The sequence below is a fragment of the Tenrec ecaudatus genome, chromosome 13 (genome assembly GCF_050624435.1).
Source record: "Tenrec ecaudatus isolate mTenEca1 chromosome 13, mTenEca1.hap1, whole genome shotgun sequence".
Classification (NCBI taxonomy): Eukaryota; Metazoa; Chordata; class Mammalia; order Afrosoricida; family Tenrecidae; genus Tenrec; species Tenrec ecaudatus.
Window position 1 is genome coordinate 64,451,417 of NC_134542.1, and position 20,118 is coordinate 64,471,534.

Consider the following 20,118-nt stretch of genomic DNA (forward strand, 5'->3'; position numbering starts at 1 on the left):
AGAAACAATAAAAAACAGAAACAAAATGAAGTGGTAAGGATAAAATAATAATAATATAAAGATTAAAAAACAAATAATAAGTAAGAAAGAAAAGACCACCATCAATATTTAAGACCACCAGGGAAGAAATTTTTGACATGGAACAAGCAAGAAATACTTGGACCCAGAATTGGGTCAAGAGGGAGGTCAACTGACCAAGAATCAAGTTCGATCCAGTATAATCACAATTCCAGTGATCTGTAATAGTAAAGCTGTTTGAGATCCTTGCCTGTGGCTAGAATAGATCTGCCAGCAGCTTCATCTGACTAGATACTCTGCAGATCGATTTTGGGCTCCTCCTGTATACTTTTCTCTTTGTTGTGGTTCAATCGCTTTTAATATGAGTTGTGTAATCACCATCAGTTCCTTATTGTTCTCTTTGGATTACACAAGCTGGTGTGCTTCCATGTGGACTTAGTTGACTCCTCACTTAGATGGCTGCCTGTTTAAATACAAGCCTTTAAAACCCCAGACATTATTCCGGTTGATAGCCAGGCACCATGTGCTCTCTTCACCACACTTTGTGGTAGCACCCTTATCTTTGGTGATCATTTCATGACTATTCTTTTATTTGGCCACTTATTTCAATTTTACTTACCACTCACATAAAATATAGATTCATATGACATGTAGTTTGGGAGCAAGTTCCAAATGAGTTAAGTGGAGAAGAATTCGTGAAACCTATTGCAAAGATACTTCTTTAATGTATACTCAAAGGACAGCTTCAGAAAGAAAACTGGAATGTCTCTGGTTTAGGTGCCTGCTCTTTATTGGTTTCTGTCAAAATAGTAACCTAGCATTTGGTTCTTACTTTTCTTGGACAAGCCAGCAAGTAAGTAGTGGTACTTTAGTTGCACAGAATATACTCTCAAACAAAATTTCTTGTTATTAGTTCCTTTAGGATTTGTTGGTTTGTTTGTTTTTTATGTGAGGAGATTATACTATAATGTTTTTCCTCTACATAAAATGGTTGGTTTTATGTCTTATTTCATTTAGATTGCTTATGGGAGATGAACGTGTAAAGAATGGCCTTAATTTCATGTATGAGGCTCCACCAGGAGCTAAAAAAGGTACCTACTTTATTTTATTGAGTTTTAAGTCTTCTAGGTGAGGTACAAAAAGGGAACCAATCACAATGATCTACATATAGCCCCCTCCCTGGGGGATGGACAACAGAAAAGTGGGTGATGGGAGAGGTCGGACAGTGTAAGACATGACAAAATAATAATAATTTATAAATTATCAAGGGTTTGGGAGGGTGGGGAGAGAGAGGAACATGAGCTAATACCAAGGGCTCAAGTAGAAAGCAAGTGTTTTGAGAATGATAGTGGCAACAAAGGTACAAATGTGCTTGACACAATGGATAGATGTATGGATTGTGATAAGAGTTGTGGGTCCCCAATAAGATAATTAAACAAAAAAAGATTGATACTTGCTATACTTACTGCCATTGAGTTGATGCCAGCCCCTTCCATAGGACAGGGTAGAACTGCCCCTTTAAATTTCTGTGACTATAATTCTTTTTTTTTTAATTAATCATTTTATTTGGTGGAGTTCTTACAAATTTTATGACAATCCATCATTCAATTGTATTAAGCACACTTGTACATATGTTACCATCATCATTTGTTTGTTTCTACTTGAGCACTGTATTTACTACATTAATTAAGAAGCATGGGTTTCTTTAATTAAGCTAAGATAAAATAGATCACTGTCAGATTCTTTTTTTTAATACTTTTATTGGAAGCTCTTACATCTCTTATCACAATCCATACATTCCTCCAATGTGTCAAGCACATTTGCACCTATGCCGCCATCATCATTTTCAAAGCATTCTCTTCCCACTTGAGCCCCTGATATCAGCTCCCCATTTTTTTTTTTTTTGTAACTCTTTAAGGAAGCAGAAAGCCTCATCTTTCGCCTACGCAGTGGGTTTTGGATTCTAACTGTTGAGTTAGCAGCCCAACGTATAACCAGATTGCTAATCGTCTTCTCTCTCTCTCTCTCTCTCTCTCTCTCTCTCTCTCTCTCTCTCTCTCTCTCTCTCTCTCTCTCTCTCTCTCTCTCTGTGTGTGTGTGTGTGTGTGTGAGATTTGAGTAAAAGTTTACCAAGAAAATTGGTTTTCTATTCAATAATTTTTACAGATATTATTTTTATGACACTGACTACAATCTCCACAATGTTTCTTCCTTGTGCTTACCATTTCTATTCATCCATCTTGCCTACCCCTTTCTGCCTCCTGAGCTTGATCCAGGGCAGACGCTGCCTTTGGATCGCACACGGGTGATTGTTCTAATGAGAGCACACACATCCCTGATGTTCCTGTTCGCCTTATGGTCTGGTCTGTTGTTTGGCCAAAAATTGAGCCACAGGGATGAGATCCGTTCTTGACGGGTATGACGCCTGAGAGGCACATCGTCTTTTAAAATTACTATTCTCTGAAAGTAATTTAAAAGATACTCTTAAGAGATATAAGAGAATAAATACTAAAAGTCTCATATTTCATGGTGTATGTATATGTATGTATATATATATATATATATTTCCTAATGTGTATATCTTTAGTCCTTCTTATTGAATGTAACTCATAAAACCATTACCATCTGGCTCATAGTGAACCCAATAGGGGATGTTAGAAATTCCCCCATGGAGTTTTTAACGCTGGAAATCTATGGAAGCAGATTTTTTATCTGCTTTTTCGCCCAAAGATTGTCTAGTGAGTTTGAACCACGTGACAGTTTAGTTAGCAGACAAGCGCTTTAGCCACTGTTGACCAGTACTGTATATACTCATAATACTCACAGGAACGTGAGAGGTGTTTGAAAATTAAGAAATAACAGCCTCATTATCATGTCTCGTCTCTTATTTAATATTCTATTTTATCCTTCTGTCATCTTGTAAAAGGAGGCCTGGTGGTACTACGGAATAAATAAGCATTGGTCTGCTAACCACTGGGCTGGCAGTTCAAACCCACCAGCCATGCCAAAGGAAAAGATGACACTAGTCTCGGAAAGATGTAGTCTCGGGAACCCGAAGGAATAGTTCTACTCTGTGCTATAGAGTTGCAGTGCCTCCGTGGCAATGGGTTAGATCTTGTGGAAAAATGAAGAGTAAAGCTCATAACTTATTACAAATTACAATTAAGTGCCATGTTATCATATTATAGTATTTAGCAGACTAATACTAATGTTTCTAACTTGTCGTGTCTTCCTTCTCTATGTTTTGATCACCAATCAAGAAAACAAAGAGGTAACGCTCTACTTCCTGTGTTTCAATTTATTTGAAATAGATTGAGATTTTATGGAAAAATTAAAATTATTTTTAATTAATGATTTTAGAAAGAAGAAATAGAAGGAGAGACAGAATATAAATTTGAATGGCAGAAAGGAGCCCCACGAGAAAAGTAAGGACTGGTGGTTTTTTTAAGATAAAATACATATCATTAAATTTACTTTACATTACCTTTTATTCAGAGGTTAGAGAAGACAATATGAAATGATATTTCTAATGACTTTTTATACAACTAATCTATTTGATCATTGTCTTGTTTTAATATTTTTTTAATCACAAATCATGGTACTGGACACCTATAATAATTAAGAAGTGACTTTTGCAAATAATATACTTTGTAGTTTTATGTACCTAGTGAAGTGATACATTTTATAATATTCTTAGAACTGTAAGACTTTTTCAGATTAATGTTTGCTTACTTTTTTATTTCCCTTATGTTACACATTTTTTTCTACTTATTAGATATGCCAAAGATGACATGAACATCAGGGATCAGCCCTTTGGTATTCAGGCAAGTGACACATATTTTACTCTGTAAAAATAGTTTTTTTAATATTTCCTTATACTGTTGTGCAAAAAGCAGTTTAGATGAAAAGGCACTGCTTCTATTTGAACCAGATAATAGAAGGAATAGGGGAGGGAAAATGAAATGCTGTAGACTGATAGGAATCAAAAATTCTATGAGTGAAGGTTATAAATATATTGGTCTCTGCAGTTTTCAAGGAACTGGGAGTGTTTCCTGAAAGTCAAGAAAAGATACAAGGGAGGGAGGGAAAAAACAAGGAGCTGAGACCAAGGGCAAAAGCAGAAAGAAAATGTTTTGAAAAGGATGATGGCAACATATGTACAAATGTGCTTGATTTGATGTATGAATTGTTATAAGAACTGTAAGAGCCCCCCAAAAAATGATTTATTTTAAAAAAAGAATTCAAGAGTTTTTCCATATATATATATATATATAATATGTCACCTGTAAATAAAGGCCATTTACTTACTCCCCCCCCACAAAAAGTGTGTGTGTGTGTGTGTGTGTGTGTGTGTGTGTGGTATTATTAGTTTAGAACCAGAACAAACTGTCACCTAAGTCAGGTTCTGATCATGAACAATGTCCTTCATTTAGATACTCCTGTCTGGTTCTTTTCCCACTACAGTAGCAAAATTGAGCATTTGGCCTGCAAAACCTAAAATATTTAGTTACCTGACTCTTAACAGAAAAAGTTTTCAAGCCTCTGGTTTAGACAACAAAAACTAAGATGAGAGAATTTAATATTAAACCATGACATAATTCTTTTCATATTTCATCACGTCATTGTGAATGACATTGTTTTATTGCCACCGAGTGATTAAGAGGTTAAAGGAAGTCTTAACTATAAAGCAAAATTTGTAGTAAAAGATTTTAGTATCTGCAATAAATTACCAAACACAGTTAGGGATCTTTCCTGGAGATCTTTTACAGGAGAGTAACTGAAACGCTGTAGGAAGAAAGAGTTAAACACTAGCTACACTCTTAGTATTTCAATAACCAAAACAATGTTCACCACTTCCCAGGTTCGAAATGTGAGGTGTATTAAATGCCACAAGTGGGGCCATGTCAATACAGATCGAGAATGCCCTTTGTTTGGTCTTTCTGGAATCAATGCAAGTTCCGTTCCTACTGACGGATCAGGTAGGCATTAAATATGATATATTTATTTATCTTGGAATTTAGGTCAAAGATGAACAAGAAAAGTTAAAAACTTTTTTTAATCTCTATGGATTTTTTGCTTGTTTTGTTTTATTTTGGTATTTTTGGACTAAGGTACATTTCCAGAGTTTAATGGAAAATTTGATGATATATTCTGATTTTGAATGCTATGTAATGAAGTTAAATGTACTTTTTTTCTTTAATATTTCCTCCCCTTACTATTATGGTTTTTATTTGTTTTGTTTTGTTTAATCATTTTAGTAGGGGCTCATACAACTCTTATCACAATCCACATACACATCAATTGTGTAAACCACATTTATTTATTTATTGCCCACATCATTCTCAGTTAAATGTACTTTTTCTATCAAAGGGCCCTATGAACTTTAATTTAAAAGCAATAGATTAAAAAAAAAACATCGGATATGTTACTGTATGCTATCAAGCTGATTGTGACTCATAGCAGCCCTATATGTCAGAGTAAAGTCCTATGGGATTTTTTTCCAGGCAGTAAACTTTATGAGAACAGATCTTTAGGCTTTGTTTCTCCATGGAATGGCTGATGGGTTTGAACCACTGACCTTTTGGTTATCAACTTAACACATTGCATCAACTAGACCCCTTCAAGGATATATTAAACCTTGTTTATCAAGTTGGTCACCTAGGAATTCAGAGGAAAAATTATTATTTCCCATATTTATATCTTTCTGAATTGTAAATTGTCATATAGTCAATGATTATAGTTAAAATGGCCTTGTAGGATGAAGTTACTTTTTAAATCTATTTTAGCAGCTCTGCACTTGATGGTGAAAGGATGTGAAAATTTTTAGAACTGAAGTCTCTTTCTCTTTGGAATAATCATATTTAGCATCTGTGTACTAACATCCCTTCATATCATCTAATAAGTTTCTGTTTTGAGGTTCTGTGTTCCAAGGTTAGAAAAAGGGGCTTTGCACCAAGTTCACAATGGAATCAGAAAGAGTAACGTACCATAGGAAAAACAAGCAAAACTAGCATATGACTAAGAATCTAACATAGACTAAATGTTAAATTGAACATGTATAAGAAGAGTTACAAGGGACTAAAGTGACCTTTAAGGGATTGTTGGCTTTAGACTGGTAAAAAGAAAGACCAGAGAAAAACACAAGCAAAGTAAGCAATATGGTATACAGAATAGGCCTTAGTGACAGATTTATCTCGGACAACTTTTGTTGTTGTTAAATGCCTATCAAATCAGTTCTGACTCATAGTAACAACAGAGCAAGACAGTGCCCAGTTCTGCGCTCTTCTCAAAGCTGTTGCTAGACTTGAGCCCGTTACTGCAGCCACTGCCTCACCGTCTCACTGAGGTACTTCCTCTTTTTGCTGACCTTCCACTTCACCTACATGATGTCCTCCTCCAAGAAGTGGTCAGCATTCAGTGGGTGGAATCACAGTTTGAATGGCTTTCAAAATGAGTTTTGGTACTTGTGGCCATTGTGTCCCAAGTTTACCTACTGTGAAAGGATCACTTAAGTTTTTGGTCTATAATATTGGTTCCATGACTTTCCAGAATTTAAGATCATAAGAGAATATGATGAATAACTTCACTCAACCAATTATGTAGAGCAGATGAAGTTAATAAAACTCTTAAGCTTCTTGCATTTATTCAAAAAGAACTAGATGATCTCAACAAGCCCACAATAAACAAAGAGATTGAATATATAATAAAATGTCTCCCCCCAAAAAAAAGAACAGGTCTACAAAAGTTACAGAAGTGATCCTACTCCTTTTTCACTTCTTCCAAAATGTAGAGGAGAAAAGATCACTGAGGCTTTTGCCTTCAGATACTCTTTAAACCTTGAACCAAAGCTAGTACCATAGGTCATGTGTTAGCTCAGCCACAGATTGGTTCACAGTGTAAAGAATATCACCCATGAGTACTTCATCTGTGTTAGACAGGGTCAAGAATCCCTTGAAAAACAAAGATGGGAAAGCAAAGGAGCAGGGAAGCTGGGTGACTGAAATTGGAACAACCAGAAAGGAAATAATCAGAATGTCCACATATTGCAAAGAATATAACCAATTTGAATAGATTTTTTTAAGAAAGAAGCTAAGAATAGAGGAAAATTTTCTAAGTCTGATAAAAAGATTTATGAAAAACAACTAAAACCATACGCAGGGGTAAGACTAAGAGGTTTCCCCTTAAGATCAGAAATAAGACAAAGATGCCTACTCGTACTATCACGATTCAGTATTGTACCGCAAGTTCTAGCTAGAACACATAACCAAATCAGAAAGGAAGGGATTAAAACTATCCATTTTCGCAGCTAACATAATCATGTATATTGGAGATTCCCAAAAAATCTTCAATAAATCTACTAGAACTAATAAATGAAGTCAACAAAGTGGGAGTTCACCCACAAAAGTCAGTTAGATTTTTATACACTAGCAATGAGCAGTCTAAGAAGGAAATTAAAGAAGCAATTCATTTACAGTAGCATCCAAAGAATAAAATACCTTAGAATAAACGTTACCGAACCGATCTCGGGGATCTACATGTAACCTCCTCTCTGGGGGATGGGCAACAGGAAAGTGGGTGAAGGGAGATGCCGGGCAGTGTAAGATAGGATAGAGTAATAATTTATAAGTTATTAAGGGTTTGTGTGGGAGAGGGGACTGGGGAGGGTGGGGGAAGGAAAAAAGGAAAATGAGCTGATTCCAGGAACCCAAGTGGAAGGCGAATTTTGAGTGATGAGGGCAACGAATGTATAAGGGTGCTTTACTCAATTGATGTATGTATGGATTGTGATAAGAGTTATATGAGCCGCAATAAAATGATTTACAAAAAATTTTTTTAAAGAATAAACTTTACCCTCACTGAGATGAATTGAGATAGTGGTGACAGTACGTAAAGGAAGCAGAGTCAAAATATTTAGCAGTTTAATTTTTTGCAGAGTCTTGATGGTGTAGAAGATTACTCCCTGGGCTGCAAGCCACAGGGGAAAGATCAACAGTTTTAGAGAGCCACAGGGCAGTTCTCTGTCCTCTAGGGTCACTGAATTTCAGACTGAATTCTTTGCAGACTCTTTATAGAAAAGGGTGCTGGGAAATTTCCATTTACTCCTCTCAAATAGAAAAGGTTTGAGAAGAAATATTGGTAAATACATAATATTTTAGAATTCTTAAATCCTGTAGCTTACTTATATAAAAATATCACAAACTGCTGAACTCTTTGATAACATTGTGGTAAGAAGTCAGTAATATTTACCTTATCTGATTAAATTTTTTAATATATTTTTGATGCATCATCGAGGTTTAAAACTATCAGCTTAACCTGTTATAAGAACCATTGATTTGAGGAAAATTGTTTAATTTTTTTTGTTTTGCTTATTATCATATAATCTTGAATTCATCCTAACAAAGTAATCGTGGACATGTCCAAAGACTTAGTTCCCAAACATTGCTTATAGTAGTGAAAACAAAAGAGTGAATGAATGAATGAGTGAGTGAAAAACATAAAGAAGAGAAAAAGAAATTACCTAGATAGCTCATGAAAAAATATTAAATAAGCAGTGTACGTTATCATAGCATACTATAGTATGTGGCAGTCAATGATATGAAGATTTCTTAATGATACAGACATTGTTTATAACATTTCGTTAAAATTTTAAAAGTAGGTCATGAAAGAGGAGCTACATAGATTTCCATTTTCATCTTTCTCTTTATGTAGAAAGATATTTTAGAAAAAAAGATTAGAAGGAGATAGGCTGCATAGCAGCTGTGATTGTGTTGTGTCTGGATGGTAGGATTATCTACTTTCTTTTTTTTTTTGCTTTGTTTCTACCTACTGCTTAACATAGATTTATAATTTTTAAATGAACACTAGAATAATTAAAGATTGCACATAGAAATAAGTGACTTAAGAATTATATTACTTAGATACTCCCTTTAAGGTTTGACCTGAATTTAGCAGTAGTGTTTAACTAATGCTAATAGAAACTCTTAAAACGTTTCTCAAAAACAAAATAAAAAACTCTATCAAATAGGAAAGCAAATAATGATGTTGTATTCTGAATTTGAATGTAATGAAAAATAAACTGACCAATTTCCTAATCCACTTGCTGATTCAAGCTAAAAAAAATCTTTTCATTTTAAAAAAAATCACCTATTGAATAATGTTTCACCAGTGAATAGAGATTATTTTTGCAATAAGGCAATTTCAGTGAATGCGGTTATCATGGGATAATCACACCCCTGGGGTACAGCCTTGTGCCTGTAATCTCCCAGGAGTGTAATTATTTCATGATAACTGTACCCCCTGGTGTTGCATTATTTCTATTATGAAATCCTTAGTTTAGTATATAAAGTAACTTACTCTGATCACTGGAAACTGCAAGGTGCTGTTAGAATGTTCCAGCTGTGAGGTTTACAGAGACCAGCTATAAGATTTACTTCTCCCTTACAAACTTAAATTAGGCAATCAAAATGCTTCTTTGGGCTAAGCTGGTTTAGAATAGTTTTTCTACTGATAAGATTCTCTTAACTTTCTAAGTTTTCTTGTACTCTAGACACATCAAAATTATACAAAAATCTTAAAAGTTTCAGTGGTGGCTGCATTTTTAAAAAAAAATCATTTTATTAGGGGCTCTTACAACTCTTATCCCAACCCATACACATTTGTACATGTTCGCCACCATCGTTCTCAAAACATTTTCTTTTTACTTGAGCCCTTGGTGGCTGTATTTTTATAAAATATTTTCGTTAGAATATAACGAAATGACAAGCTCACCTACCTTTCATCTATACTGCATAACCTCTATTCTTTTCATTGGTTCTAGGCATCTGTCAGCTACTTGTGTTTCGTTGTTTTTTGTTTTTAACTTTGTATTGTGAGTTACGTGGGTTAAGGCTTGATCATCGATCAAGAGCAGATCATCGATCTTAACATTCAGCAATTCAGAGCAGATCATCGATCTTAACATTCAGCAATTCAGACACATTGTCTTTCAACCCATCTCTCATCCTCACAAAATATCTTCACCCACTCTGCTTTCTCTGTGTTTCATGTTTCTGTTCCTCCATCTTTTCTAACCCTCTGAACACTCTCCTTGAATAAATGCTGCCTCTGTTATCTTAACTGGCCGATTATGCTAACAAGGTGTGAATTCCCTTCCAACTTGAAGGGTAACTAAGAGTCATAGTCTCAGAGGTTCCACTTGTCTCTATACAACCAGTAAGCCTGATCTCTCTTAGCATTTGGGGTTTTGTCCCATATTTTCCTCCCACTCTACCACCACCTTTAATGTGATCCTTTTCATATCACATTAAAGTGTTGCTTGCATTTTTAATATATATTGACAAAACCAGGGCTTCAAACAAGTTCTTCCCAGTTAAGTCATGGCCTATGAAATGAACCCGAAATACAAGAATATGTAATATGTGAGTGTACCAGAACAAACTACAGCCCTAGACAATTACTAAACTACTTCTCTCTATAGGTTTACCTACTGTGGACATTTTCATAGAAATAGGATCATGCTCTATGTGGTAAACCAAGTGATTGCATGTTTTAGCACAATTAAAGCCATTCCTCCCTCTTCCAAATTCTTTTATGGGATGTATTTTCCTATAATGATAAAGGAAAAGATAAAACTCAAACACACACACACACTATATATATATATATATATATATACATACATATATATATATCACATACACATATATGTCTCCGAGTATATATATATATATAGTCAGGCTAATTATAAATTCTAACAAAGTTTTTTAAACAATTTTATTTGGATATAATCCACAGCATATAATACAACTCAATAGTTCAGTCATATCAAGAATTGTACAGTTATTATCACAATCAATTACAGAGCATTTTACTTCTTTCTTGTGCTCCTGTTATTAGCTTCTCATTTTCCTCAATCTCCCCTGCCATACTCTCAAGAAACCTTTAATCCAGTTACTGTCTCTATAGATTCACCCATCCTGGGTTTCATATACTGAAAAGCATAAAGAACAGAAAAGGCTAACAATAACAAATAAAATAAAGAGAAACCTCAATTAAAAATAAGTAGAAAAAATGTTTTAATTATATCAACTTTAAAATGGCTAATAGAGTAATCCAATGATAAGGCATAAAATTTTGACTGAACTGCATCTGCCCTAACCCCCTTCCAATGCGTTCTGTATGAGAGCAAGGCTATTACATCCCTGGTCTGTGTTCAGAGGGCGTTCACCACAGGCTTAATCCGGGTAAATGTCCCCTTCACTTTTTTACTTAACTGATACAACTTTTAAATGGATTAAAGAGGGGAATCAACTAATATGTTACATTTTAACCTAATTATATCTACTATAATCCTTACAATACTCTGTCTGATAACAAGGCTATTCACAACCCTGACTTTTGTCACAGGATCTACCAACGGCTCAATCTATGTGTGGATCCTGCAAATGGATTTTGAGCTTCTATTGTCATAGATAGCCTTCTGCAAACCAGATGCTCACAGTTTTAAGTATTTATACCATTTTCTCCTTGGATTTGGATTCTATTATTTATCATTCTTAGATGAAACAGGCTAGTGTGCTTCTTCCATGTGAACGTAGTTGACATCTTCATTGATAGGCTGCTTGTTTTCAGACAGACCTTTACGACCTTAGATGCTTTTCTTTCTGATAGCTGGCCACCATCTAGTTTCTTCAGCCCACTTTGCTGTAGACCCATATCTTAAGTGATCTCTTCATTAGGACAAGTATCAAGTAGAGTTATGTCATAAGAACTAATTGTTCTTTGATTGAAGCTAGCATTAAGTGTGAGCCCAAGATCCATTCATATATCTATGGCTTTTATATGTCTCTGGTTCACCTTACAGACATCATTGCCATTTTATGTTAGAGAACATTATTGATTATCTCTCTAGGGCATAAGGTAATTGATTCCATTAATTCTGTCAGTGGTATCATAAGACATGTTAAAAACAGATAGCTATAAAATAATAATTCAAGTCAGATTAATATATATTAAACCTTTCTTTTCCCAACTAAAGAAAGGTTTACATTTCCAGTGCTTTTCTTCCAGAAGCAAACAGGTTGTTGTAAAACAAGTGTTTTGTAGGAAAATTATATATATCCTGCCCCATTGTTTAATGAAGCCCTATACTAAGCCTGAGAGTAAATTAACTATATCAAAGATAATAATACTGCCGTGGTTCAGCAATATGGCTTGATGAGATTCAAGGTGTAGTATTCAACTTTGTGGTTGTTTTTGTAAAAGCAATATAAAAGTATACATAAACATTGATCCCAAGTTTATTATCATTGTTTCATAGTTTACTCAAGTATTTGAGTTTTAATTTTTAGACTTTAAGGTTGCTACATGTTTAAAGTTAATTTACTATAATTATTTTCATCTACTTATAATTTTTTAAGTATTTGAAACAGACTTAGATATAATAAAGTGACAAATTTCATACCTTTATAAAAGCAAATTTCACATTCAGAATACTATTACTGGATAGTTGCAGTGGCTTCAAAAAGTACATGGAATTAAAAGATAATGGAATTTCCCCCCAGACTTTTTGAAGCCCTCTTGTACTGAGTACATACAAATGGCTTTTTCTTTATATTAAGTCTGAGATCTATTAACATTGCAAATAGCTAAAATGGTGACAATACTTGATATTTCACATCTGTCCAGTCTTGCCCCATACTATAGTTTTTTGAGTTTAAACAATATAAAAATGAATAAATAGCCAAAATCAAGGAAAGCAGTATTTGAGACTTTTTATAAATAATTTATCAGTACTCTTTTTCTTGCCATATTTTCCCAATTCTTGGTTTAATCTTTTTTTGAAATCTATAAAAAGTACTGCTTAGGGCCACAGAAGGTCCTGAGCAGAATAGAAGGGAAATAACTAACCAAATTCAAAATCATAAAAAAGACCAGGCTTACTGATCAAGACTGGTGAAACCGGAGAGGCAGTAACCCATAGACACCCTTCAAACTTGACACTGAACCCAGCCCTGGGCATCACTGTGCAGCTAAAAAACAGGTAGGCCTATAAAGTGAACTGTAACACTTTTGAGAAACACCCAATAGAATGATCAACCATCTGAGACCAAAAGAGCTGCATTTGCCCAAAAACAAAGCTCAGAAAGTTAGCAAGGGAAAAGAAAGGACATGTGGAAAAACCCAGGAAGGAAGTGGCAGATCTGCAATTCATGTTATGAAATGAAACATACATAATTTGAATGGAAAAAGAATGTGCTTTTCAAACTTTCACTCAAGCTACAATTAATAAAGAAAAATTAAGACTATTAAACTAAATCATAACAGTGATAGTTCTCTATGACAGGAATTCTCACATACTGTTCCTCCATCTTTGCATCAACTTTTCACATTGAAAATGTTTTGATCACTTAGAATATTGTTGAAAAAACAGAACAAGGTCTTAAAGGCTTGAAGATAAACCAGCGGCCATCTAGCTGAGAAGCATCAAAGCCCACATGGAAGAAGCACACCAGCCTGTCTGACCATGAGGGGTACAAGGGACCAGTTATCAGACTTCAAAGAACTGAAAATCATATCAGTGGGTGCTCACCTTCCTTTTACGATCACTGAAGACAAATGTGGTGCATAAGTAAATGTGGTGAAGAAAGCTGATGGTGCCCAGCTATCAAAAGATATAGAGTCTGGGGTCTTAATTACTTGAAGATAAACAAGTGGCCATCTAGTTCAGAAGCAACAAAGCCCACATGGAAGAAGCACACCAACCTATGTGACCATGAGCTGTCGAAGGGATCAGGTATCAAGAATCAAAGAACAAAAAATCATATCATTGTAAATAGGGGTGAGTGCAGAGTGGACACTCAAAGCCCATTGGTAGGCAACCGGACACTCCATTACTGTCAGGGTGCAGGGTAGCAACGACGAAGCATATAACTTTCCTCTAGTTCTTAAATACTTCCTCCCCCCTTAACCCCCCACTACCATGATACCAATTCTACCATACAAATCTGGCTAGACCGGAGAGTGTGCATTGGTACCAATAGCAACTGGAAACACAGGGAATCCAGGACAGATGACTCCTTCAGGACCAGTGGTGTGAGTGGCGATGCCTGGAGGGTGGAGAGAATGTGGGGTAGAAAGGGGGAACAGATTAAAGAATCTATGTATAGCCACCTCCCTGGGGGATGGACAGCAGAGAAGAGGGAGGGCAGGGGGAGACGTCAGACAGTGTAACATATGACAAAATAATTATAATTTATGAATTATAAAGGATTCATGAAGGTAGGGGGGAGTGGGGAGGGAGGGGAGAAAGGAGCAGCCGATATTAAGGGCTCAAGTAGAAGGCAAATGTTTTGAGAATGATGATGGCAACAAATGTACACATGTGCTTGACACAATGGATGTATGTATGGATAGTGATAAGAATTGTACAAGCACCCAATAAAATGATTTTTAAATTTTAAAAAAGAAAAAACAACAAAACAATTGTGTGATTATAGGTTTGTCCAAAAGACTCTACAGGCCTTGCTGAAAGGACTTTTTATAGCAGCAGTTCTCAACCTGTGGGTCGCAACCCCTTTGGGGGTTGAGCAACCTTTTCACAAGGGTCGCCCAATTTATAACAGTAGCAAAATTACAGTTATGAAGTAGCTACAAAAATAATTTTATGGTTGAGGCTCACCACCACACGAGGAACTGTATGAAAGGGTTGCGGCATGAGGAAGGTTGAGAACCACTGTTTGATCGGAAGAAAGATGATAAACTCAATTGTCTGTGCAATGTTGCTTGAATCTGCCATGGAGCTCCTTTATGCGGCTCCCTAAAGAGGATGAGTCTTCCCTATTAAAATAACCCTACATCTAGTGGCAGGGGTTATTTTTGTTTTATCCTCTGACATAATTCTGTGGGGAAAGTATTTTTATAAAAATCCCATTAAAGCTAACCTTGCAAAATAGATACTGAAACTCATAAATAAAAGATTGACCTCAAAGGAAAGAGCTGAAATTAGGCCCTATTCCTCTCCTGGAGTCCTGATGATGCTGTTAGGTAAGTACTAGATTGCTAGCTGTAAGGCAGGAGTTCAAACCCAGCAGCTACTCTGTAGGAGAAAGATGAGACTATCTCCTCCCTCGAGAGTTACAGCTCACACACCTGTACAGGGCCTCCATTGAGTTGGAAGCAGTGCCGTAGTGGGTTTGGTTTGGGTTTAGCTGATCGATCATGAACCACATACTAAACAACTGAAGAGATTATTCAGTCAAGGTTTTCAAATCAAATGCTTCAAAGGTCAAGGTGATACTCTTGATTAGTACCATATATACTTGAGTATAAGCTGACCCAAATATCAGTCACAGCACCTAATTTTCCCACAAAAACTGCATTAAAAACATGCTGAAAAACCTGGCTTATACACGAGTATATGTGGTACTTTGAATTTTGGCTACATGTGATTGATTACCAGTGGTTAAGCCATTCAAACTATAAGCATTTTGTAATCCAATGATTAAATTAATTCCAATCATGTAAAATTCAATACAAAGCATTTTAAAAAGTAAAATGCACTGGTCTTACTCATCATAGTGCCTAGGGTCTTCAAAGCGTCCTAGTGACCATCCAAGACCTAGTAGTTAGCATCTATTCACCTGAAGCCAGGAAGGAAAACTGAGTCAGGAATAGAAGAGGAAATGGAACATGTTGCTCATTGCTTCCATGAACAGCTGCCTCCTTTGCCTTAGACCATAATTAGATGGTGCCCAATTACCATTATTGAATGTTTTGATAAAAACTTGCATAGAAAAGTCCTGATCAAAAGATAGAAATGTAGAACGGAATGTAAAGTACTTGTGGACTCATGACTTTCTGAAGCCATCAAGACTGCGTGAACCCTGAAACTATTGCCCTCAGATAAACCAGAAATAACCCTGACATTTTAAAACCAAGCAGTATCTAAACTTGGAAAAAATACCTGTCTTGAGCATTATGCTCTTGTAAGAACTGTCTATATGGTGTCAAATTGACAACAGCAGCTTGAAAGATTAGATGTGAACCTTAGGAAGCAATGGATTTACGTTAATGATGGAAGAACAATCAAAAGGAGGGTGGGAATGGTTGCGTAACTCAGAGTTGTGGTCGTTGTTCCTAGATGATGCAGGAAGAAGCTGTTACATCGGTCTGTGTTTTATTGCCCTTAACCTAGAATTTTCCTTTCTGTCCTTTCAGTATACTCCCTTCCCCCATAGCCACTACTCTGGTTTTCACCCTATATATTAGTTTTATCAATTTTTCAGCATCATGTGTCTACTCTTTTGTGTCTCACTTCTTTCACTCAACATGTTTTTGAGATTGATGGATCCATAACTCAGCAGCATTCATTTTAGTTTATCTAACTAAATAAACTGTTTATTTGAACTGTGACACTGGCATGCGTGTACATTTGGTCTTAGCCAAAAGGTTGAGAAACAGTGTACAGCACTATCTTCTAATGCTACAGGTCCATCAAAGCAAAAATGATTTTTCTTAGTCCTCTGGAATTCTGAATTAATTTTATTATTGATGGCTGTATCATCTCTTAAAGATCTCCATATAAATTAAGCTGAAATTATAAGGAATCTACTGGTTTATTCTTTGTAAGCAATAAAGACATCAGCAAATAGGTCATGTAACTTTTACGGGATTCTGTAAGGCAGTATTGTCTTTAATAAACAATATTTTTTATGAGTGCACAATAAGGACAGTTTCATATTTCCTTGCTTTTGTGTATTTCCCAGACACAGAGACTAAAATGAAATGCTTAATTTTTCCTTTACATTGTGTTTTAATGGAGATCAAATTAGCTGTCTTCAGCATGAACTTGGGATCAGGGCAATAAGAAACCCTATTGTTTCCAGCTCCACTAAGATGAACTGGCAGTGTGTCAGGAAAATTCCCAGGATGAAGCAGTTTTATTACAATTCAGTACAATTGGTTCTTGCATAACCTTTAGAAAATCATACATAAAACATTCTCTATATAAATAAAAATCACCCACATATTTTATTAATAGCTTTGATCACTTTTTTCCCGTGAGACTTATACTGTGTGTTCCTACTGTGCCCTTTTTATTAGTTTTATTAATATTATTGTTTTCATAAGATAACTTTCTATAAGTTTTCTTAAAAGCAAAAGCGAATGGTTATCTTGAGAATCTGATGTAATTCTTAGTAGTGCCCTCTAAGCACAGACCTCCCTCTTCCTCACATACTCTCACTAGTGTCTACAAGTGTCCTTTGTACATTTAGCAACTGGACGTGGACACACACTAAATGTAGTCCGCTTAACTTCCGGAAAGGAAGAAGGAGGGAAGGTTACGTTTTCATGGAAATAAGAATCATATACTGTATTTATAATAATGTTTGGGGATTTATTTTTAAAACACAGACTTTCTAAAATGTAAAGTCATATCACTAGTACTCTAACTGCAGTAAGCACACAATGAAGGAGTTAAAAGAAGCAACCTGGAGGCAGTCTCAGCTTTTTCTTTTTTCTCTTCATGTAGTTCATTAGCCAGATAAGAGGGTGTTGGAATAGTGAAAAGATTAAAGGTCAAGGGTCAAAGGGGTGGGCAGAATAAGCAGATGATAGGCCATTTTAGTGTGAAACTTTTGTACTGTCCCATAGGGTCACTGTGAGTCAGAGCTGGCAGTGAGTTTGAGTGTATTGTAACGGTAGGCATTATACAGTTATCAAAACCCACAGAACCGTATAATACAAATTGTGAATCCTATTGTAAACTATGGAGTTAGTTCATAAAAATGTCAATCTTGGTTTGTCAATTGTAACAATGTACTACAGGAACACAAGATGTTAATAATAGGAGAAAGTGTCAGGGAAGAGGAGGGTAGGCTGGAACATTCTGTACTGTCTACACAATTTTTCTGTAAACTAAAAGCTATAAAAAATAAAGACTATTAAATAGTAAGAGAGGGAGTTAAATATATCAGCCAAATGCAATCTTGTTTTTATCCTAATATGAACAAACCTAATATGTAGAAGCACCTTTGAGGCAATTGGGGAAATCTTAATATTGACTAGCTATTAAATGATATTTTAAAATTATTGATTTTGATGAATGCATTAAAAGTATTGTGGCTTTTTAAAATCATTTTTTGGGGGACTTGTACAATTCTTATCACTATCCATTGTGTCAAGCGCATTTGTGCATTTGTTGCCATCATCATTCTCAAAACATTTGCTTTCCACTTGAGCCCTTAATACCTCATGAACCCTTCATAATTCATAAATTGTTATTATTTTGTCATATGTTACACAGTCTGACATCTTCCCCTGCCCTCCCTCTTCTCTGCTGCCCATCCTCCAGGGAGGAGGTGATACGTAGATTCTTGTAATCAGTTCCCCCTTTCTGTCCCACGTTCCCTCCACCCTCCAGGCATCGCCACTCTCACCACTGGTCCCGAAGGAGTCATCTGTCCTGGACTCCCTGTGTTTCCAGTTGCTATCTGTACCAATGTACATCCTCTGGTCTAGCCAGATTTGTAAGGTAGAATTGGTATCATGATAGTGGAGAGGAGGAAGTATTTAAGAACTAGAGGAAAGTTATATGTTTCTTCGTTGCTACCCTGCACCCTGACTGGCTTATCTCCTCCCCACAACCCTTCAGTAAGGGGGTGTCCTGTTGGCTGCCGATGGGCTTTGAGTCTCCACTCTGCACTCACACATTTACAATGATAGGATTTTTTTGTTCCTTGATGCCTGATACCTGATCCCTTCGACAGTTCGTGGTCACACAGACTGGTGTGCTTCTTCCATGTGGGCTTTGTTGCTTCTGAACTAGATGGCCACTTGTTCATCTTCGAGCCTCTAAGATCCCAGATGCTATATTTTTTGATAGCCGGGAACCATCAGCTTTCTTCACCACGTTTGCTTGTGCATACATTTTTCTTCAGCAATCGTGTTGGGGAAGTGTGCATCCTGGAATGCCAATTTAATAGAACAATGTGTTCTTGCATTGTGTAAGTGCTTGAGTTGGAGGCCCAATGTCCTTCTGCTGCCTTAACATTAAACTTATAAATACATTCACATAGACTATTTCCCCACACTCTTATGTAAATATATTTACATATGTACATTCCAGTCTTTAGACCCCTGTAAATACTCTTTGTCACCTAGTTCTTTCCTCTATTTCCTTACACTTTACTCTTGTTCCACTATCATGCTCAGCCTTCATTGGAGGTTTCAGTAATTTTGCTTGGTTACCTTGCAAGGGCAAGCAAGGGCTTTTTTATTTTCTAAGACATAACACTTGCCTGTTAATGATACATACCAGTGTCTCAAGGAGAGACAAAAGAAAGGAAAGAAGGAAGTTGGGAGTAATAGATGAAATAAAACTGAGAAGCAATGATAATTATAGAAGCTATTTGATGGGGCCATGATGATGTTATTCTAAGTTTGAAGTTTTCTTTAGTTTAAAGTTATATTAACACACACATACCCTGGGGAGGTAGGCATAGATCACTACCGTGGGAGCAAGTGAACCATATTTGCTTTGGGTAAACAACTTAGTTGTAGCATGCAGCAGCAACCCTGTAAATCAAGGTGACATGTAAAATTTGAGAAAGGAGAGGAAAGCATTTCTATTTCATTCTCCTTACCTAACCTACAACCCTCTCCTACACGATACCATACAATTACAGAAGGCAGTGCAGCAATTGAGAAGAATGAGAAACTTTGAATGGAAATGCATTTGCCCTCGCTCAGGGAGAGCAGATGGACTTAGTGCCAGCAATGATAAACACACTTACCTTTGCCTTGAGCATTGATCTTCCTGTGCCAGTGGTGGCTCTTCACCCTGCAGCTGCATTTTCAACGTTCTACAGCCTTTTCTCGTAGAACTCTTACCCTCCTACATTATTCTGTGAGAAAATATACCTATTTTGCTGTAGAACATTACCTGCCATTGCTTGTTTAGTCCCATTTTTAAAAAAAAGGAATGGCCTTATTAAATACATCGAGCCCTTTACAGACATAATTCAAACTTTGCCTTCTGGGGAAATCCTCTACGACCCCCTGTTCTCCCCCACCACCACACACACACATAACACACTG

General features: G+C 36.1%; 1 protein-coding gene across 1 annotated transcript in view; it reads left to right on the forward strand.

The window, feature by feature from the left end:
• The window catches only part of CIRSR (corepressor of RBPJ and splicing regulator), a 35,660-nt gene that overhangs the window by 7,209 nt on the left and 8,333 nt on the right, over positions 1-20,118 (forward strand). Inside the window, exons 3-7 of the mRNA XM_075529036.1 lie at positions 1,036-1,109; positions 3,279-3,289; positions 3,379-3,443; positions 3,794-3,842; positions 4,880-4,997. Coding sequence (XP_075385151.1) covers positions 1,036-1,109; positions 3,279-3,289; positions 3,379-3,443; positions 3,794-3,842; positions 4,880-4,997 — 317 coding nt within the window. The remainder of the gene's footprint in view (positions 1-1,035; positions 1,110-3,278; positions 3,290-3,378; positions 3,444-3,793; positions 3,843-4,879; positions 4,998-20,118) is intronic.